This window comes from Rattus norvegicus, chromosome 2, assembly GCF_036323735.1.
Source record: "Rattus norvegicus strain BN/NHsdMcwi chromosome 2, GRCr8, whole genome shotgun sequence".
Classification (NCBI taxonomy): Eukaryota; Metazoa; Chordata; class Mammalia; order Rodentia; family Muridae; genus Rattus; species Rattus norvegicus.
This window is the reverse complement of record NC_086020.1, coordinates 37,733,392-37,755,396: the sequence shown is the minus strand read 5'-3', so window position 1 is coordinate 37,755,396 and position 22,005 is coordinate 37,733,392. Positions and strand designations below refer to the sequence as shown.

Genomic DNA, 22,005 nt, shown 5'->3' with positions numbered 1-22,005 from the left:
GACGCTGCCATGCTCCCACCTTGATGATAATGGACTGAACCTCTGAAACTGAGCCAGCCCCAATTAAATGCTGTCCTTATAAGAGTTGCCTTGCATGGTGTCTGTTCACAGCAGTAAAACCCTAATTAAGACAGGGCATTATTTTATTATTTCAACACTCCCTCCTCAGGTGCTCCCCTGAAAACATCCTGTGGTGTGAGGCAGAAACTTCTTCTTGCATCAACAGTTACCAACCATTTATTGATGGAACATTCTGGGAGTCCTTACTAATCGACTTGGTTGTGTGAACACTATAGAGTGTATGTACACAAACTAAGATTGCTATAACGTCACTAGGCAATACAGTTGCATAGGAATCCCCCTACCTCCTATATATATGGGGTCCATTATTGATTGCTATGTTGCTGTGAGTTGCCTGTCTGTAACAGAAACTGACTTGAGGGCTGTGCATGCAACTCAGTTGGTAGAGTGCTTGCCTAGCATTCAGGGAGCTCTGTGTTCAAATCCCAACACCGGCCATGCAAACGATACTAGAGGAAGACAGAAGTTACCAGACTGTTGAAGTTACCTTCGATGACATAGCAAGTTCAAAGCCCACTGAGGCCAGTGTCAAAACTAAAATTATTTGAAGGCACATTTACCAGAAAGGGACATTTAGTCTTGAGTAACAGGGGCCTCAAGAGTAGGAAGGTGCAAGAAAGGACTCAAACAAAAATCACAAAGCCGTCAACCTTTGTTTGTTACTCCTTTCTGCCTTGTTTTTCTCTTTTATGCCCACTACTTTCTTTTGCCTTCCTGTGCATGTGATAGAATTACAGTGCGATGAGAGAGACCAAGTCCAGACCTAACTAAATTGGGTCCAGTCTCTGGCTGAGTCTGTGTGTGGCATGCTAGAAACCAGGTTGAATTCCCATCTCTACGACACAATGGGTTCTGGCCATGGATATGACATCCTGCAGGATGGTGGTGTCTAAGTGGAAACAGGTGAAGGAAGCCTTGTGATGATTCTCCAACCCATCCCCCTCCCCTCCACTCTGTAGAAAGCATAGCTACTGTGCAGGGTGGGTGAGAGTTCAGGTGGAGTCCAGTTGGTTGAGTTGAGTGTGTGAAGCTGAGAAAGAAGCCAGGGAAGCCAGGGAACATGGTTCCAGAGAAGAGAGAATTGGGTGACCGGACAGGTGACCTGTAGTCTAGCTTTGAAGGTCACAAGAATCTTTAGCTTAGTACTGATCTGTCTGTTTACCTCAGGGAGGAAGCTGTCTGATGCTGGGAAAAGAAACACTGAAAGGAGTGGAGAGAACAATCCTTAAAGTTTCAGCAGGTCTGGGGATGGTGGGGGGCTTGCCACGACTGGTAAGCTTGGCGATTCCTGACGTATGGCATAGAATATTCAGAAAGTGTTATCTCTGTAGGGAAGAATTTAGTCCACGCTGATCCCGACCAGCGAGGCTGAAAAACAAATGGGAAAGAATCAAACTGTCTCCAAGTAACTGCGTTCCAGAGCATAGCTCAGGAATATTTATAAGAATATAAAAATACCCAGCGCACAAGTTCATGACGTCTGCCTTCCAATCAAGCCCCTGGCCAAAGGAAGGAAGCAGAACTTGAAAAATGGAACCATGCTCTGCCCTAGAAATTCTGCAGGCACTAGTTGCTAGTTTCGAGTTAATGCGATTGTTATTTTTGTTCGTATACCCCTCAGTATTGTTTTGACTTGCTACAGTAAGCACACATGACTACTGATATTTCAAAACACTGGACAGATCACTTAGAGAAAATGAGAATCAAAGGGAAAAGAGGTTCCTGCACTTCAGAAGTGATTGAAAAATCCCTCCCTTTCTGCTTCGCTTTCTAGAAGGTTCTCACTTTCTTTTCCACCATTTCTTGCCTTTCCTCCCTTTTCCATGTAATTTAGGTGAGCATGGGGTGCCGCTGTATGTTTTTAAAACACCCACAGTTAGTTGATACTTGATTGTTAGCTCTCACTACAGCTAATCTAAGGCCCCTTTCCTAGCCTGCTCCCCAACCTGGATCAGTTGTCCACCCCACCCAAGTAAAGCCTCTGAGAGCCAGACTCTATTTGCCATGTCACTGGGTAAACAAAGATGACACTTTGGCTGTACCTGTGTAAACTGCATCCGTGCCCACCTCTGCTGCTCTCTATAGAGATCCTTCTGATGCGGAGTGAAGGCTAACTACTACAGGTTGTGGATGAAGTGAATGAAAGTGGAAGGGAGTCCGCAGAGAGCAAAGAAAACAGTCGGAGCTCTGGAGAGGGAGAAGAGGCAGAGGGCTGGGCCACCAGAGAAAGGGACCACTCAGAGACGAGACCCAGCGGTGAGAGCAGAGCGCTCCAGCGCCGCGTGGACAGCGGGAAGTAGAGCCCAGAGGGCTCAGAGGCTGAGTGCCAAGCACTCAGACCCCAGATCGCAAAGGTGCTCAGAGTCGCCGGGGCTTGGGACGAGCACAGTCCTAGCGCACAACGCACGCACCTCGGGGTCCTGCGCACGGCCCGCAGCGATGAGCGAGAGCAGCCGCCTGTGCTCAGGCTACTACAGCCTCAACCGCAGCTTCGTGGAGCCCTTCCAGTGCCCGCGGCGCGGCGATGGGGCCGCGCTGCTCTACTGCTGCGGCTTCGCAGACCTCAAGTACTGCTGCAGCGAGCCGGGCAGCTACTTCCCCTACAAGCACAGCTACATGTGGAGCCTCAGGTGGGCAGGGCAGGGCAGGGCAGGGCAGGGCAGGGCAGGGCAGGGCAGGCAGGGCAGGCAGGGCAGGGCAGGGCAGGGCAGGGCAGGGCAGGCAGGGCAGGGCAGGGCAGGGCAGGGCAGGGCAGGGCAGGGCAGGCAGGGCAGGCAGGGCAGGGCAGGGCAGGGCAGGGCAGGGCAAGGCAACCTCCTCCTAAACCTGGGAAAGTGACCAATGAAAGACACAAAGCTGGAATCAGGAAGGTCACCCAGCGCCCACCGGGTTCAGGTCTTTGTGCCAAGGCTCCAGGCTTCTGAATGATAACTCTGCAGGGAACCCTGGAGACGCGTGGGCACCCTGTATACAGCCTACCCCAGGGACTACTGCTTGTGTGACAAGCAGAAGGCTCTACTGTCAAGATTGGAGGTTTTAATGCCTCTTTAGGTATTTGTTCATTTGGTACATTTGAATGGAAAAGGAGGCTTCTTTGGAACCTGGGCAGCTAACTGGACTCTCTCCCTTCTCTCTCTCTCTCTCTCTCTCTCTCTCTCTCTCTCTCTCTCTCTCTCTCTCTCTCTCTCTCTCTCTCTCCTCCCTCCCTCCCTCTCTCTCTCTCTCTCTCTCTCTCTCTCTCTCTCTCTCTCTCTCTCTCTCTCTCTCTCTCTCTCTCTGTATGTGTGTTGGCTTGAGTAGGTACATACATACAACCGGGTTTTACAACTTGCTCTTTTCAGAGGTTCGGATACCGACACTGACCACCCGGACTGAAAGGTCAAGCAAGAGGGAAGAGCTTGAGTGGCTCTGATTACACACGCAGTGCAGCCTTTCTGGACACCTTTCCCCCTGCACCTGAACTGTTTGAGCGCGGCTTGATGTCCGGATGCTTTACTTTCAAAGCCTTTCTTGCTTCTTTTTCTTACAGTGGTCCCCCCTCCCCGCCTTGTTTCTGTTTGTCTTTATGCATGTTTTCATGATGAAATGCTCCCCCTCAAAGACCGCAAACTTGGAAACTTTAAACTTGATTCTTTTTTTTTTCTACAGAATGAATGGAATCTTAATGTTTTAGGAAAGAACTTCCACTCCACCATAAAGTGTGTGTGTGTGTGTGTGTGTGTGTGTGTGTGTGTGTGTGTGTGTGTGTGTGTGTGTGTAAGAGAGAGAGGGGAAAGCAGGAACAGAGAGAGAGAGAGAGAGAGAGAGAGAGAGAGAGAGAGAGAGAGAGAGAACTAGCCAGCAAGAGTACTATCACCTTACTCTCTCATTATAATCCAGAACTGGGCACATATATCAGATCAATAGCCAACTTATTTCTTGAGGCAATGAAACAAGTACTATTTTTCTATATTGCGAACTTCAGTGAAGTTTCAAAAGACCTTCCAGGAAGTTCATTGATGAAGTTATGCTAAAATAGGACAAACTTGGCAGAAAATTATGCCAACTTATCTTATACTCCATAGATTATTTGGGGGAAGAAAGTGATGGACTGCCCTGTTATTTGGGCTTTTCCAGACAAGCTCAGCCATTTATCTGTAAGTGTTTGAAGGCGTTGGTGAGGGTAGAATTAGTGCCAGCTGAGCCTGGCAGTCCCCAAATCACACCCCAAATCACACTCTATTGGAAATGGTGCCCAAGATCTTCAGATCTCTAAATGCCACAGTGACAAGCAGAAGGGGCCATAAAACCTTCCTGAGGTTTGCGAGAATACAAAGAAGAGATCAGCCTGCTGGGGTCTACCTTCATCAGGACAAAACGGACAGTTAGTGTCAGGGGAAATAGGAAAATCAATTTAACTGGGGGCATCAGTTGGCAACATTGAACCAGGGGTTCCTGTGAATTTCTGAGCTCTGAAAAAACCACAGGAGGTTAAATTTATGAGAGCTTCATTTCTCTCCTATTCTTTGCTCTTCGGTCCTAATTTAAAATACTCCAACTGCGAAACATATTACAGAAGTCACTGCTTTTGGAACTGAGATTCCACAGCTGCCAGGGACAAGCAGCCAGAGCTACCTTGAGGCGAGGGAAGGTGTTAAGTAGGAAATGGTTGTATGGAGGTGCTGGCAGCTTCAGGCACTTTCTAACAGCTGGAAAAGCATCCATTGTGGAATGCCAGGAAGAAGGACAATTCTCCCTTTCCAGTGTCTGCCCCTTTCTTTTCTTCCCACCTTTTCTAAGCCCCTAAATTAAAAGGGTCTACTTCAGTAACTTTTTCCAGTGCTTAAGAAAATGAGGCGTATTGGGCAGGGTCGTTCATGGATGGATACTGAATAAATATTTGTTGACACGACCAACCTAAGAGACTCCTGGATCTCCACCTTTACATGGAGGTCTTCAGGGACAAAGCAATGCTTCTGTAATATGGAGTCATGGCACTGCAGCAGACTTCTGCAGTTTCCTCCACATTGCCTTCTGGGTTTCCTCCACATTGTGTAGTCATTTAAAAAACCTTGTGCATTAAACATTCACGATGTATATGTACAGTTCCATTATGTTAACATGTTTTAATTACTAAGTCACTTTTTTACTTTTAAAATTATTTTTCAACAGCTGGGTTTCTTATTTCAGGAGTCTGTCCAGATGCCTCATCTATCTGCTTTGTGCACAAAATAATACTAAATAGGTTACATTCTTACATGTCTGTATAGGAAAGGGAATCTAACCCTCCCCTACATGGCCTGCAGATAACAAGATGCAAGGATGTTTTTTCCCCTCTAATCCTATTAGAGCAAAGGGCAACCAGCATGACTGCCTCCAGGTTCAAGGACATAACTCTGTTTGAACTCTGACATACAATTCCCCAGTCTTCTCTATGTGCAAGGCTGTTTGGGACAGTTAATAAACCAAGCATGAGAATTTGGAACTTTGTCTCCATGGGAGACTGTTGTCTGCAGCTTGGGAGACAAGCTCTCGTGCGCAAGCGTGTTTTATCTCGTCAGGATCAGCTGAGAGCGGAGTAAATACCCTGTCGCCTTCAATACTGTTCCTTCTCTCAAAGCAGTGATGCTCCTGGTGTCCCCAATCAAATTCCCCCTTTCCTTCCTTTCGCTAAAAGTCAAGCTTGCCAGGGGCCTAATCTCTGAGAGAAGCAGAAGCCTGAAGGCAAGCCAGGAAGATAATGAAGACTGAGATCACTACTTCTCAGTGATGTGCATTCCAAATTGCTACAGGCAGATCAATCATCAGTTAATTAGTATTTACTTTCATCTGTTGAACATTTTCTACAAACTAAACACATGTAAATACTTAAAGTGTTCACAACTGACTGAAGTCTGCTCTTGAATAACCTAAGACCTAATTATAGCTGTTTACACATGACTCAAGAGACACACGTCTGGGTGCGGTTCAACATGGTGCTGCTTTTTCAAATTCCCTCTCTTATTTGATAGTACTGAGTGCACTTTACAAAAAAAAAAGACCTACTACGTTAGTGTCTAGCCATATATGTAAGCATATATTGAATTATTACAAAGGTGGTGCAAAGAAAATGACAGTTGAGTGCACATTTGACTTTTAGGGGAAGGAACGTGGGTTTCTTTCCTGGTGCTAGGCAGGGAAATCTCAGAGTTGATACATTACGAAACCAGTTTTCTTTTAGCTGAACTCTCTCCTCTTTTCAATGGTTGTGGCTGTGTATATAGCTGAGTCCTGAATGCCCATGGAAGGGACAGTGTGGAGCACAGTCAGAGCCTTCACAAGTGTTGCTGGTTGCTAGGCGTAAGGCTTGTCTGTATAATAATGAGCATAATTCACTTTATGTTCCTCCTTCAGGAAATATTCCCCCTGCAAAAGTTACTGAGGAATGTTCTCCCTGCCAAAATTAATGACTCCATGATAATCAGAGACAGCATGAGTCCAAGAGGCAAGGTTGTGTCTAATGCCCTCAACAAAAATGGTAAATTCTGAGACCTTCAGGACAACCTTCCCAAGGCTATGGGAAAGGACTCTGAAAACACATGTTCAAAAATAAATAAATAAATAATAGGATTTCTCAACTGTGCAAAATAGAAGGATGCAATATGAATTATATGAGGGGCTTCCTGGACCTAAAATAACAGAGACAGCTGCACTGTAAGCCAGTTTGTAAGAAAGATATTAAGGAGAGATGTGGGGAGTAGTAGTCACAGGGCAAGATCCCACCCAGCTAAGATTATTGTTTGTGCTTACAAAAGCCAGTAGATTCCTGAGTTCAAGGTCAGCCTGGGACAGAGATAGTTTAAGCCCAGGATGGTGGGAATGATGATCTCAGAGCCGGATCCCACCTGACTAGCTTACTATCTGTGTTTACAAAGTTAGCAGATCTCTGCATTCATTGCTATGCTTTAAAAAAAATGTACTTGTTGTCTTTTTTCTAAGAATCAAAGGACTAAGGTCAAAAAATGCTAATAATCAAAGGGGAAATTGGGGTGGATGATTGAATTGATATGTAAGTAAAAGACTGGGCTTCGATCTGCGAGAGCTGAGCTAACTTGATGAACTGTCTGGAGAGCAAGCAGGAGCAGAACATGAGGCTGTCAGCTTGTACCCCGCAAATTGACTTTGAGTCATTCTTTATATGGCTCCAAACCACCCTTTCTTTAGAATCCCTCTCCAAGCTAAGGCTGGTCCTTGGCAGTATATTAATAAATGGTATCTTTCATATATATCTCTAAGAGAAACGTTTTATATCTCTGGTATATGTGTTTCCTGACTCTTACAAAGAAAAATTATTTTCCTGTTTATCTTTTGCTTGCAAAATTGATCTTCCTAAAAAGTGTGGTATTTATTCAATTAACTTGATTTGTTGGACTGAAATTTATGAAGTTCTTAGAGACTCATGTGAACTTTGGTCTATCTCATAGACATCACACTGGTATTAACATACGAATTTTAAAACTACTTAAATACAAAATGTGACAAGAAATCAAGATGAAAATTTCAATCATGTATAGTTTATGGTAAGACAGGATTTGGTTATGAATTAATGGGAGCAAGATCGAATGGTGAATTTTTTGATCCCAGCTTGAGTGCACAGCAGTTTCGATGACATGGCTTCTTTCTGTTTCCCCAGCATTGGTGCTCTGATTGGATTGGGAATTGCTGCCCTTGTCTTACTTGCCTTTGTCATCAGTGTCTGTGTCCTTTGCTACTTATTTCTGTACACAAAACCTCAAAGATTAGACAATGGCCTTAAACTTCAGCACCTAGAGGCATCTTCTACCCTAGAAGGTAAGCTGAATCTGTTATTTGTAGTAACTACCTGTACCATAGCCAAAAGTATAACTCTTAGCTGGGTGACAGGGCACACTGTTAAAAGTGAATGTTTAAAGATTCACCTTACACTGTATCCCTGCGAGAGTTCACATCAAATTAGCTTTAAGTGACAGAATACTTTAGGGAAATGGTGTTCAGTGGAAGCTAGCAGACTATGAATGCCTTCGTGGACAGTGAGTCAGTGAGCCAGAAAATTCACTTTGATATATTTAATTCCTGTTTAGTGATCAACACTTGATCCTCTTGTAACATTTAAAGTTTGGTGTTTGTTCTTGTGTGGCCAAGGAAGTCAAATACGCAAAACAACAAAATGCCCACTAGGATGCTCTTGGTATTGTATTCTAGACTGGTCAGTCAGTCATCCAACTGGCGTCTAGTATGAAGAGTCAAGGGGGAATCAGAAAGAATTCGGGGGTGCTCAAAAAAATCTGAAAAGCAAACAGAATGTTCTCTGCTGTTGAGTATCCTATAAATTAATTAGTTCTATTGGTGTATGTATATATACACAGTGTAATATACACAGTGTAACTATAAAGTAGAAAGAAGCTTTCAGGCATAATTTACCCAGAGAGCCCTGCGTCTCCTTTATTGTCTCAGTCATATAGTAGTATACAGATATCAGTTGTTATCATTATAAACTATCAAAATATTGTGGAAATTGATTTCCATTAGCGTATTTGAAGACACTAATCATAAATGTTGACATGTGTGTATTCAGAATATATATATATATAACATATTTTAAAAAAGAACTTGTAGGTAACAATATATAAATTTAGGATCTATGCTGCCATATTTAGAATGGCATACTGCTTTCATCTAAAAATAACAGGAAAATCCTTTTTAAATTATGAAGAAATTCTCTGCTCACAGGTTGTATTTTAGCTGAAGAGAGAACCTTCCATGTTTATGAAGTACCTGCCTTGTGACCTAATCAAATATGTGACCATCACTGTGTGCCTGCATTAGATCTAGTCTCCTCTGGGGAGAAAGAGAAGAATCTCTCCCCAGCCTCAGTGTACTCTTGTCATAGTACAGCAAGATGGTATTCTCTTCTTAAAGTACTGGGACCAAGGGGACAAATTGACAGGCTCAGAGCTGAATTTAGTCCAATCGACTTTGACCCAGTTTCTCCATGAGCACAACCATGCAATTGATTGGTGGTTATCACATAACCAGACTATAAAGCTAATATTGTCTCATTTGCTTAGTTGATTTTAAACCATGGTTCCATTTTTTTTCTGTGCCCAAGAATCATGTAGGAACCTTATTACCCATACAGCTTCTCAACTTCTCAGTCCTCCTCTCCCTCTGCCCCTGCCTACTGTCCACAGAGCAGTTATAATAAGCCTGCTAAAATCTAAATCAAATGTTTCCCCAGGCCTCACAATGGATACAACTCTTCACCGTGACCGTGACCTTTTGTGGTTGGCCCTCTAGGTCTCCTTTCTCCTAATCTCCTTTGCCAACCCACCTTGGCCCCTTCGCCATTCTTTGAGATTCTCAATCAGGGCACAGGCACATGCTACCACCATTTGGTCAGACTGCTTCATGACTTACAGTGTCTTTAACTCTTTCCTGAGAAGTTCTCCTCCCTGGAGGAATTCCTCCCTACCTGCATTCTTAAGTCAGCTTTCATTCTTCCTAGTCAATTACCCCACAAGCATTTACCACTAACATGCAATACAATTAACTTAACTAGTGTTTACTTATCTATTTGTTTTCTATACTCTGACTAAAACCTGAGTTCCAGCAAAATAATATTCCCAATGCTTATAGTGCTCAAACATTCCTGGAATAAATTGACGGTACTAGCCCTGTATCTTTACTGATCTCAGGGATGTATTTTGTGAAACACAGATCAAGTCTAGTCATTGCTGCAGTCATCAAACATGCATTGAGTGTGTCTCCTATATACGTGTCTGTGATAAATAAAAGTAGTTACTTTTCCTGGTTTAGATCAAGGACGATTGCAAAACTCTATTCCATGTTTGCTCTGTGAGCTCAGAAGCAGAATTGCTGGCATGTCAATTCAGATTTGGTATGTTTTTTTGCTATTTAGTGGATGAAGCCTGTTAATGCACTTTTTATAAAGTTAGATGAAACTGCTTTCTTGCAATGAAATATCCCCACTTTGTTCTTCACAAAAATATATGTACCAAGGTAGAAAAGTTAATTTAATAGACCTTTCCTAAGTCTGGCCATATATATATATATATATATATATATATATATATATATATATATATATATATGTAATGTGCGTATGTATATATATGTATATTGATATATAATATATACTATATATGAGAAAACAGCATATAGAATGTAAAATAATAAGTTTCTTACCATTGCTTTCAAAGGAGGTAATTTTGGTCCTGTGGGTTGATTTTCTTTTAATCACACTACAGAGCACAAAAAAAAAAGGTAATCCATGCGCTGCTGGAATAGAAAAATGGGTTCCTCCTGAACCCTTTGAAATGAAAATTAAACATTGTTCACTTTATTAAATATTAGTGTTCCATTTCAGTGTTTCTACCATCTAGCAAGTGATACTATTGTTCATGCTATGGGGAAGACAGGCTAAGAATATTACTGCATTTAAGGAGAGTGTTAAACATAGGAATTGTTTGCATAGGTGTGTAAATAGTACATCTGAGGAAAGCTGATTTCACCCATTAGAACCCTTTTCCTTCAACATTATCTCTTAAAAATTCATCTCACGAAAAAGAATACCCTTGGCAGGGAAGGGAGAGGCAAAGATTAAAACAGAGACTGAAGGAACACCCATTCAGAGCCTGCCCCACATGTGGCCCATACATATACAGCCACCCAATTAGACAAGATGGATGAAGCAAAGAAGTGCAGACCGACAGGAGCCGGATGTAGATCGCTCCTGAGAGACACAGCCAGAATACAGCAAATACAGAGGCGAATGCCAGCAGCAAACCACTGAACTGAGAATAGGTCCCCTGTTGAAGGAATCAGAGAAAGAACTGGAAGAGCTTGAAGGGGCTCGAGACCCCAAAAGTACAACAATGCCAAGCAACCAGAGCTTCCAGGGACTAAGCCACTACCTAAAGACTATACATGGATTGACCCTGGACTCTGACCCCATAGGTAGCAATGAATATCCTAGTAAGAGCACCAGTGGAAGGGGAAGCCCTGGGTCCTGCTAAGACTGAACCCCCAGTGAACTAGTCTATGGGGGGAGGGCGGCAATGGGGGGAGGGTTGGGAGGGGAACACCCATAAGGAAGGGGAGGGGGGAGGGGGATGTTTGCCCGGAAACCGGGAAAGGGAATAACACTCGAAATGTATATAAGAAATACTCAAGTTAATAAAAAAAAAATAAATAAAAAAAAATTCATCTCACATTATTTTAATTTCTTAAAATTATTTATTTTCTGAGATTAAAATAAAATTACGTAATTTCCCCTCTCCTTTCCTCCTACATACTCCTCCCTGCTCCCTTTCAAATTCATGTCCTTTTTTTCCCACTCATTGTTCTTATAATGTTGTTACAAACACACACACACACACACACACATGCACACACATGTGCACACATACTCCTAAATATATAAGTATGACCTGCTCAGTCTGTATAATGTTACATGTATGTATGTTTCAAGACTGACCATTTGGCATTTGATAACCAATTGGTGTGTTCCTCTTTGGAGAAGGCTATTTAGATTAATTTTCATAATGGAGCTTGTTTTCATTTCAGGCAATTTGAATGGCTAGGCCGAAGTGTGTTCTTGCAATGGATACAGGGTTCTGAATCTTTTCTTTTCCTAAAGATGACATCAGTATAGGTCTAAAAAAGGTTAATCCTAGATTACTGCTAGGACTTTTCCTCCATCTATTTTTATTCCATTGTATTTCAATTTTAAATGTATACAGCTGAAGGCTTTACAGCCTTTCAACTGATCTTGAAAAGGCAAGTAAGTCTCTTTTGGCCTTGGCTGCAGGAGTTAATGGCATAAACTTTGCTGCCCACACTGTACAGAGCACCTCTCGCTGAGCAATTGGTGGGCTATTAAGTTGTGTCGTATAATTATTCTCTTCTTGTAACACTTTTATGTTTTGGGGTTACCACACATTTCAAAGGTCAGTATTCAGAAGAGTACTGTGGCTTGTGTTGTTTTTGCCTCAGACACGGAGTTCCCAAGCAAAAGATGGCTGTGTGCAGACAGTTCTAAGGGCGAGGGCTCATCCAAGGCTGTTGGAGAATAATCATGGTTAATGGTGGTGCAGTGAGAGACTATGCTGTAGGTTTCCACGTCTCAAATGTTTCCTTAGTGAGGTTCTTCCAGGAATATCCGAGATGAAGTCAGGGTCCCAGCGTTCTCAGGGCTAGAATGGGAAAGGTCTGCTGCGAGTCTCCTGAGCTTCTGCACTGAATGTCTCTCGCTTTGCTTTTAAATGTGATGAGAATTATCAACTGGCTGTGTAGTGTGAGGCTCATTCTCCTCTGATCATGACATCTGTGACCCACATCGAAGCAAAACTGCTGCTTCAGGAAGATAAAGCGGAACAGCCTGAGGCTTTGAGGTGGAGGTGGGGGATGATCCAGAGAAGTGGTGTTTCTGATGAAAATTAGAAAGGCACCCTCGGGAAAACAGCTAGGAGGAAATGATGCAATTGGACAGAAACAACAAACACCCTCCCTCAAGCTGGAATTGGGTGGTTGCCTTGGAAAGGTGGAAACTAGAAACGAAAAGGAATCGGTAAATTAGCAGTAAGACCCAGCTACGTAGGTGAAAAGCCAAACCGCGTACACAATACCGAGAAAGTAAATTGGAAACAAAATCACAGAATCATTTACTGTGCCCATGTGCAAATTGAGTCTTAGTCGGACTTGAAATGGTCTTGTGTTTCTTCTTAGAAGATGCTCTCGATTCCTCAGAAGGAAAAGTTTTTTTTGGTTTTTTTTTTTTTCCCTCTCTCCTCTCTCTCTCTCTGCTCATGTTCGGTGTAGAAACCTGGAAATACTGAGAGACAAACACTCAGCACAAAGGTGGAAGATGTCAGCACTGCAGTCAGTATCTTCCAGGGAGAGTTTTCTATGCACCGTACATCACATAAAGCAAATGAGAATCAAAGTAGGGGTGTGGCAGCCTGTGTCTGTGATCCCAGCACTCACAAGGGTAAGGCAGGATGGACACAAGTTTGAGGCAAGTCTAGGTTATATAGTGGGAATATCCACCCGTCTGTCTGTCTGTCTGTCTATCCCTCCTCCCCTATCTATCTATCTATCTATCTATCTATCTATCTATCTATCTATCTATCTATGTATCTATCTATCTATCATCTGCCTATCATTTGTCTGTCAATTATCTATCTATGTATCTATCTATCATCTGCCTATCATTTGTCTGTCAATTATCTATCTATCTATCTATCTATCTATCTATCTATCTATCTATCTATCTACCTACCTACCTACCTACCTATCTATCTATCTATCTATCTATCTATCTATCTATCTATCTATCTATCATTGTTTGTCTGGCTCCGTCCTTCCTGCTCCCTCCTCCCTCTCCCTTTAACAAGCTAGAATAACTGTATCTTTCTTTGCCAATAAACAAGCGCTCTGCCATCATTTAACCCATTTATGACTTCGCACAGTGCTGACTTGTGTTGTCGGTGTCATTTTACTCTTAGAGGAGTTCCAGAGGCTATAAGGCATTTGTATATCTCTCGGCAGATTAACTGATGGTTACTCATTTGCTTCTTTGGTTCTATCATTAATACTTTCTGCATGTTCTCTGAATGGCATGACTTTTAAACTATAAAATCCATAGTGTTTCCTAAGAACAAAGCTCCTCCCTCTTGTGTGAACCCTGCTCTCACATTCAAGCCAGTCACCAAAGCACTCATGCAGCAACATACATGTTGGGTGTGCGTTCGTGTTTTCCAACCTCAATAGCCAATTTTTCTAATCTTGGATCTGGCCCAGAATTACATTTGTATGGTTTTATTTCTTCTTTCTTTAATCCTTAGCCTTTCTTTTTCTTTTATGCCCCTGGGCAGTTTTGAAGAGACAAAAACAAAAAAAACAACAAAAAAACAAAAAAACCACCAAAAAACAAAACAAAACAAAAAAAAACAAAACAAAAATAAAAATAAAACAAAACCAAACATCTATTTTGTTCAATGTCCCTCAATTTCTGTTTGTCTGTTTTTTCTTTTACAGTACCTCAGGCAGCACACGATCCTAGTTGGCCTGATTATTACTGATATTAACTTGATTGCAGTGAGATATCTGAAACCATCAAAATATCCTGTTCCTCTGTAAATTTTCACTCGGTCACTGATTTTTTTGACAACTGTTATTATGATATTTGTAAATGACAATTTTCCAGCCTCTTACAGCCTTAAAATTTATCCCACTGCTCCGCTGTTTATCTTAGTCCTCTGTGCCACTGAAACGAAATAGTTTCGGCTGTAAATTTTATAAGGAAAGGAAGATACGTTTACAGTGCCAGAGTCTGGGACGTCCAATATTAAGATAGAGTGGATTTGGCCCTGAGTAGGAGCTGCTTCTGAGAAGCATGCCAGGGTGTTCAGTCTCCTCATGGAGCAAGGAGCGAGTGGGCAAAATGAAGCTGGCTCGTTCCCTCTACTCTTTCTGTAGGAGTGCTAACTCTACCCAGAAGGGTAGAGCTCTCATTTTTAAGCTTTATTTATTTTATGTGAGTACACTATTGCTCTCTTAGCACACACCGGAAGAGGGCATCAGATGCCATTACAGATGGCTGTGAGCCACCATGTGGTTGCTGGGAATTGAACTCAGGACCTCTGGAAGCGTAGTCTGTGCTCTTAACCGCTGAGCCATCTCTCCAGCCCCTTGGGTATAGATTTTAGCGTTACAATATATAGCAGCAGACCAAACCTCAACAGTAGCTACATCATATTTAATTAACTTACTAACTTCCACTTCCACCATTATCTTACAGATACATTGAACATCTAAATATTTTCTTAGCAAAAATCCTTACCAGAAACACCTACTCTGAGTATCCACACATATCAAAAGCTGTGGGCATAGTCACTACACCCTCCAGAAAATTACTACTTCATATTCACTTACTTTTCCACAATCTCTATGGCCTTTGGGATTATTATTTTAAAATATCTATTTTACTAATTTCATAAAAAATAGTATTTTTTCCAAATTTGTCTAATCAAACATTTTATTTTTTTTTCTTTGTAGCACACTGCTTACTTTTTATACATTTCCTATGAAGGTATTAATTTTTTCATAGATTGTAGGTTTTCTACTGTTTTTATGTATTTAAAGCTTTAATAACTCTCCAGAAGCAAAGTAGGAAATCTGCCTCTTTTATTTTCCAGATGAGTCAGTTGTCTAAATATCCATTAGTCAATCTGTCTTTCTATTGTCAACCTAAATGGTCATTTGTCACAAATGGTTTTGTGTACTAAGTAAGGTCTGTTTTTAGACTGCGTTCTGTTGGATTATTCATTCTGATTATTCTTGTTGGGATAGATTTTAAAATTACTGCTGTTACATTATTTTAATGTCAAGGCCCCATCCCCTTCCTGCCATTAAGCTTCTTTTAAGAACATCTTGGCTTCTTGTATGTAATGCTTAAGCTTCCAAATGAACTTTTGAATCACACTCTAAAATTTTGAAATGATCAGGTGATATTTTTTTATAGTAAATTTATAGATAAACTTGGGAGTCACTTTACTTAATACTTAATACTCAGAGAAAAATGCTGAAAATCCATTAAATTGGCCTCCTGACTCTACTTGGTAATATTTTATTTCACAAAAGCTTTTAAAGAATTCATTTTGGTATTCATAGGGGAAAAAAAGATTTTTGGATTCACTATCATAAAATACCGCTCACTCATGGAGTCTTTTGGGAAGAGACTCAATTGAAGACGAACTTCCTTGATCAGGTTGGCCTGCAGATACGTCTCTGAGAAACCAAGTCGGTTAATGATTGCTGAGGGAGGGCCCAGTCCACTGTTGGTGGCACCATCCCTAGGCAGGTCAGCCTGGGACTCATGAGATAGTGGAGCGTGAGCCGGTGAATGAGCCAGCGAGCAGTCTTACTCCATGGGTTCCGCCTTGAGTTCCTACAATGACTTCCTTCAGTGATGAAACTGTAACCTGTAAACGTGGACCAAATAAATCTTTTTATTCTCGAGTTGCTTTTGGTAGGTAAAGGGACTGGATGCTGAGCCGACGATCTGAGTCAGAGCTCAGAATATACACGGTGGGAGGAGACACACATCTCCCACAAGTTTGCCTCTTATTTCCACATACATACCTGTGAAACACACACACACACACACACACACACACACACACACACACACACACACACACACACACAAATGTAAGTTTGAAAGACTAGTTAAGCTTCTCCTGGGTTCTAAAAGAGGATCTTTCAATTTAAAATAGCAATCAGAGAGTTCCTAAGGCTGTTTTGTAAGTTAGAATGTAGAAAACCAAATTGCTTTAACACTCAGTGTTTGTGAGGACTAAATGTGCCCTTTAGAGTACAAGGTCAAGCGGCCAAAGCTAGAAACAGGAAGCAAAATAGAAGTCAGTCTTTCATTGTTAAATACTCAAAGATTTAGTAAATACTAGACAGGCATGGCAGTGCATGCCTTTAACCCCAGGAAACCGAAAAAGGAAAAGCCTGAGTTCCAGACCCAAGCTAGCCTAGGTCATAGCGAGGCTGTTTAAAAAAAAAAAAATCAAAACAAACACCCCACAAAACAAGCCAGGCAGTGGTGGTGCACGCCTTTAATCCTAGCACTTGGGAGGCAGAGGCAGGCAGATCTCTGAGATTGAGGCTAGCCTAGTCTACAGAGTGAGTTCCAGGATAGCCCAGACCACACAGAGAAACGGAAAGGAGAAAAGCAACAGCACGACTTTGGGTGTAGGTTTGAGATTGTTTCCCAAATCTGTCCAGCTAGATCAGCAACTGGAAGCTGTTTAGGGCTCCAGCGTGGCAGGACAGACAGATGCTAAATCAAGCAGGACGGAAAATGGCAAGAAAGCTCCCTCACAGTTCTGCCAAGTAGGTGTGGCCAGGAGACAGAGACCTGCAATATTATTTCCCTGTTTCAAGATGGCTGTCAAGACCCAAGTTCACAATTACATGGTAAAGTTGGTCCCTGAGGACCAGCTCTGAAGTAAACCCAAGTTTAACTGTTATCTGAACAAGTGGGTTGTCATAGCTGCAAAAAAGAGCAGGTAGAATAATTTCTTTTGATCAACTGGATTTAAATTTGGCCAAAGGTCAAAGCTTTAAGTGCCAGCCTAGGATGGCCAGGATTAAAGGAAGGCTAAGATTTACATAGAATGGCTAAGGGTAAAGTAAGGACTGACACATGAAAGCTCAGTACAAGGGACTGAGGGAAGACCCGTGCTGGCGGGTCTCATTTGTACTCAACTAAACAGGAACAAACAAGAAAAACTTTCTGTGCACAGCAAACCCTTGGCAGTTCAATGGCATAACAAGATTTACTTAAAAATCAAATCTGTGTTGTGACTTTGTGATAGAAGATTTTATCCCAACTTGGCTGGATAAGAAACCAGTTTCTATGATTGGAAAACTAGGAAAAGCAGGTTGCTGAGGTGGGGCCTTCTCTTAAAATGGTCCCAGGAGAAGTTAGGGGATTCTGCTCTCACTGGGGCTGTCCTTCTGTATCTCCAATTACTTTAAACTGCTGGAGGGAATCCATTCAAAGTGCTTTTGGATTTTTCCCCAGAGGCTAGGTTCTGGAGAATTCAAGGGTGTTTACAACCGATCTTTTCTCATTTGGATAGGAAATTGCTTTGTTAGGGGTAATTGAGTTGGTTTTTGAAGCCTTTGGAAGGATCTGGAAGCCAAGATGATGATGAGCCAGGCTGGGGAGTCAGGGCTTTTACAAGTGCTGTGGACGGACAGACGTTTTAACCCTGAATGAGTTTTTCTAGCTTGTACACGTCAGACTGCGGCAGGCAGTTTTGACGGATTTTGCCACAGAGCTGCCAGAACAGAGACAAACCCCAGCATCCAAAGGGCTGGGCTAGCAAATAACACCCCGACGGTCCTTCCCCTGTGCTACGAAGAACACAGAACCTCTGCGTGCTGAAGCAGAGAGAGGTCTTGAAAGTTTGATTCAAATATAAATGTATGTTAGCATGGCTAAGGAAACATGTAGGAGCCAAGGAAACAGCATTAGGCTTGAAGTTTTCAGAACCCTCCCCCCAAGTCAAACCCTTTGCATTCAAAATAAATGCTGGTGTAAGACACAAGCATAGAGACCGTCCACGGGAGGGCAATCCACGTCTTCCTTTGTCAGCTGAAGGGCTAGTGAGAGAAGACACACATTCCCCAGCCCTTGCTCAGGGTGGACTCATACTCGGTGTGTGGATCGGATTGCGGAATGAATGTGCTTTTAGGAAAAAAAAAAAAAACAACAAAAAAACCCAACTCACATCCTAATTCCTTATGGTGGCTAAGCCTTCGGAGCCTTGAAGTTACCATGATGAGCTTTAATGCAGTCTATTTACTATTTATAGGGAGTCATGCTTTGAGCGACCCTGAAATTGTCACCACCTTGTGAAATACGTGCTTTCCCACAGAGGCGTGGAGAAAGAATATGGCAATGAAATTCGTATCCTTGAAATTCATACCCCTGTGACAGAATATCTCCCTTCACTTTCAGAACAAGTGGCTCAAAACTGTCCTGAATGGACTTGATTCTCATGTTGATAATATCTTCAGGACTTCCTGCTTTCCATATTATTATAACAATTCAAGCATAAACTTTGAAAAGACGGATTTTATGTTGTAAGTTAGACTAATTATTTCATCTGGTCTTGTGTATTTCCAGGCAATGTAAATAGAAAAGCCAAAGGCCTCATTTCAAATGCAGCATCAAATTCGACAAATGAGACCTACGAAGCCGACGATGTGACTCAAGAAAGAACAATGGACACAACACAAATCAATATTGCCTGTTAGCTAAATCCCTGTTTTGAAAGCTTACCCAAGAGAGGGAGCATTAAGAATAAAGAATGCAAAAAATTAAATAAAATTAAAGATGCATTTTATTTGTGGATTTTTTTATGTGATCTTCTCAAGTAGTTTATTATTTATTGGCTTTTTGAAACAGGGTTTCTCTGAGTGTAGCCCTGGCTACCCTGTAACTCACTGTGTAGTCTAAGCTGGTCTCAGACCCACGGAGAACTCACACCATCTGGGGTTTCTTTTAAATGACTCTGGCCGGCATGGTGGCTCACTCCTTTAATGCCAGCACTCTGGAGGCAGAAGCAAGCAGATCTCTGAGTTTGAGGCCAGCCTGGTCTACAGAGGGAAACGCGTTGCCTGACACACAGGAGTCAGTATGTTACTGGATCATCTCCGGTGGGCATCTAGGTAGAAATGGATGGAGGAATGGATACCGTTTTACTTTCCTAAAAAGTAGGAGGAAGAGGAAATTAAGACTGGAGTCCATGCTCTCCCTATCTGTGGGAAAGGCAAAATGAAGTCTGACATGGCTTCATAAACAGTCACCATAAACAGTGTCCAAGGAGACGGACCCTGGACCTCTGCTGTGCTGGGAACTTGCAGAGTCTGAATTTAAGGGAGAGGCATGAGCAAGGTCAAAAGGCCCTGGCCTTAGCAACTGTCATCACTGTCACCTCTGTTCTTAAGGCACACTTTAAATAAAAAGTTTGAAATCCAGGGTGGTGAGCAGCTGGCATCTTTGAAACCTCACCGGCCGAGGTAGCTGGCTCACTTCCAGGCTATCCAAGGGATGTGTCTCTCTGTAACTTTGAACAGTGGTGCTTCAAAGTCGATTGTAATATTAAAAGCAAGAAGCCCTATTTCATTAAAGCACTGTCTATTCACTGAGAATTAAATTTGGTTTTCACCAGTGCTAACACAGTGAGAGTTTTAAGCCTGTTCAGAATAAGCAAGTCCCATTTTGAAAAAAAGAATGTAGATGAGTATAAGTTCTGAGATATATCTGATGGTACAGTAAGTCATTTTTATTTTTTATTCTTGGATCTAGGAAATACAAGCTATTGCATAATTTATAAACAGAGCATAAAACGCTCAAACTATCTTCTATGTGGACTTTCAGTGGCAGCCTTTCTGACTTTAAAAAACTGTAGTACAGGATTATGAAACAGATGAGACCAAACCCGAGCAAACGCCATTTTCTTCCATAAAACTCTGTGTCTTAGAGAGTTAAATGGAAGTTTGCAAACATGGGGCATCATGGAGCCTCATACAGCCTAAGGCCTCTCTCCCTTGGATGCAGGAACCTGAAATGGTGTCTCAGTTGTGACACCCTGAATTATACAGATGTATTAGCCACACCAAGCTTCCATTCTTTCAGACACACTGTTCATTTCCAGCTCATCATCCTGTTTCTTGACAGCACTCACTCAAGTCAAGAAGCACCCAGACTCCTCTCATTAATGTTAAGAACTACACTTCAGGCGTTATGTTCGCTCAGGAGTGCCTCTAACTGCTGCCAACATCTGTAGTTCTTTCCATGAATCTTCTGGGTCCGAATGAGTGGCCCTCACACCAGCTGGAAGGCAAGCTCTTCAGGGAAGCAGCGGGGCAGTCTACAGCCGCTAGTAAGAACTCTGTTACTTCACCAGTTACTTCAAGGCTGCGGATAACATAGAATCTTTTAACTGTAGACAGAGTTGTAAGTACAGATACCCACGGTTGTCCAGCCTGTCATTTACCACTAAATGGATAGGAAGTGATGTACTTAATGCAAGGAACGAAGAAAAACAAACCTTAGAGCTTGTAGATAACAGATCCCAGAAGAGAATGGGAAACCCTGGGAGCAGGCCAGTCAGCTTAAAAATGGCAGCTTCCAATAATTTTGCTACAGACAGAAATCTTGTAAACGTGCAAACTCTGTCTGCATTTGGTGAAAATGGCATAAAACTGGGCCATAACAAAATGAATCAAATACCATTTATCTACTTAAGTTGATATGTTTACCAGTTAAAATAATAAATGCAAACTTTACAGAATGCTGGCTGTATCTACAGTCCCTGCTAAAAAAAAGGATATTGTTTGAACTGCACTTAAATATTATTGATAATCAGATACATTAAGGGCTACACGTGATCTGAGAAAACATAGCATAATATTTCATAAGCAAGAGGCGCCAAGGCTCCGAGAAGCTATCGACTTTGCTGGGGGCTCCACAGGGGAGAGAACGTGCTCAGAGTGGTACGGTCAAAGGCTGCACAGAGGTGAGAGGAGACAGAACGTAGTCAGGGTGGTTCAGACCCAGGCTACAGAGTTACAATATGAGCACTTCTGGACAGTTATTACTAACCAAAGTTTTCTTTCCATTTCTTTTGTATTGCCTACAAAGAAATTTCATGAATTTTACTATTTCTACCTCAGTCCAACAACAAGAACAGTAACTTCTTATTTTAGTGAAATGACTTTACTCAGATGAGATAGTTCATAAGGTATACTAATATTATGGGGAAACTTATTAATACTGTTAGGATTATTTCTGGGGAAATGACCAGTCCATTGAAATCGTGTATTTTCTGGAGCAGATTGCTGAATGAGAAGCTGACTGTATGTGACACTTCTGGATCAGTAGCTTTGTCACAACTGGAAGGAAAAATAACCCTCATATGTCAATTTACATTTTCTTAAGATTAGCAGAAGTAAAACTTATAAATGAGATGAACTATTCATTTTCAGCTGCCATCGCTAATAGTGTTACACTCACAATGGGATGAGGCCATTTATGTAGTATTCACGATTTCTTTTTAAGCTTAAAATTAAAAAAAAAAAACCAACAACTTAAATTTACTTGCATGTGTGAATCTTTGTGAGCATCTCCACAGGTACCACATAAGTCAGATGAAGGTATGGGGTCCTTCGGAGTTAGAGTAACAGGGCAAGAGGGGTTCATGAACCCCCAGAGAGGGTGATGGGAACTAAACTAAGGTCCTCCCTAGGAGTGGCAAAAGTGTGCGTTTAACTGTGGAGCTCCCTGCTATTTGTAAAAAAGTATTTTAAAAACGACATTTA

General features: G+C 42.0%; 1 protein-coding gene across 1 annotated transcript; it reads left to right on the top strand.

Annotated features, from left to right (window-relative positions):
• Window positions 1-1,270: 1,270 nt before the first annotated feature.
• Shisal2b (shisa like 2B) lies at window positions 1,271-19,020 on the top strand. Its single transcript, XM_574844.9, has 3 exons — window positions 1,271-2,711; window positions 7,733-7,890; window positions 18,806-19,020. The coding sequence occupies exons 1-3, from the start codon at window positions 2,221-2,223 to the stop codon at window positions 18,934-18,936; spliced, it is 780 nt and encodes a 259-aa protein (XP_574844.3). The 5' UTR covers window positions 1,271-2,220; the 3' UTR covers window positions 18,937-19,020.
• Window positions 19,021-22,005: the final 2,985 nt, after the last annotated feature.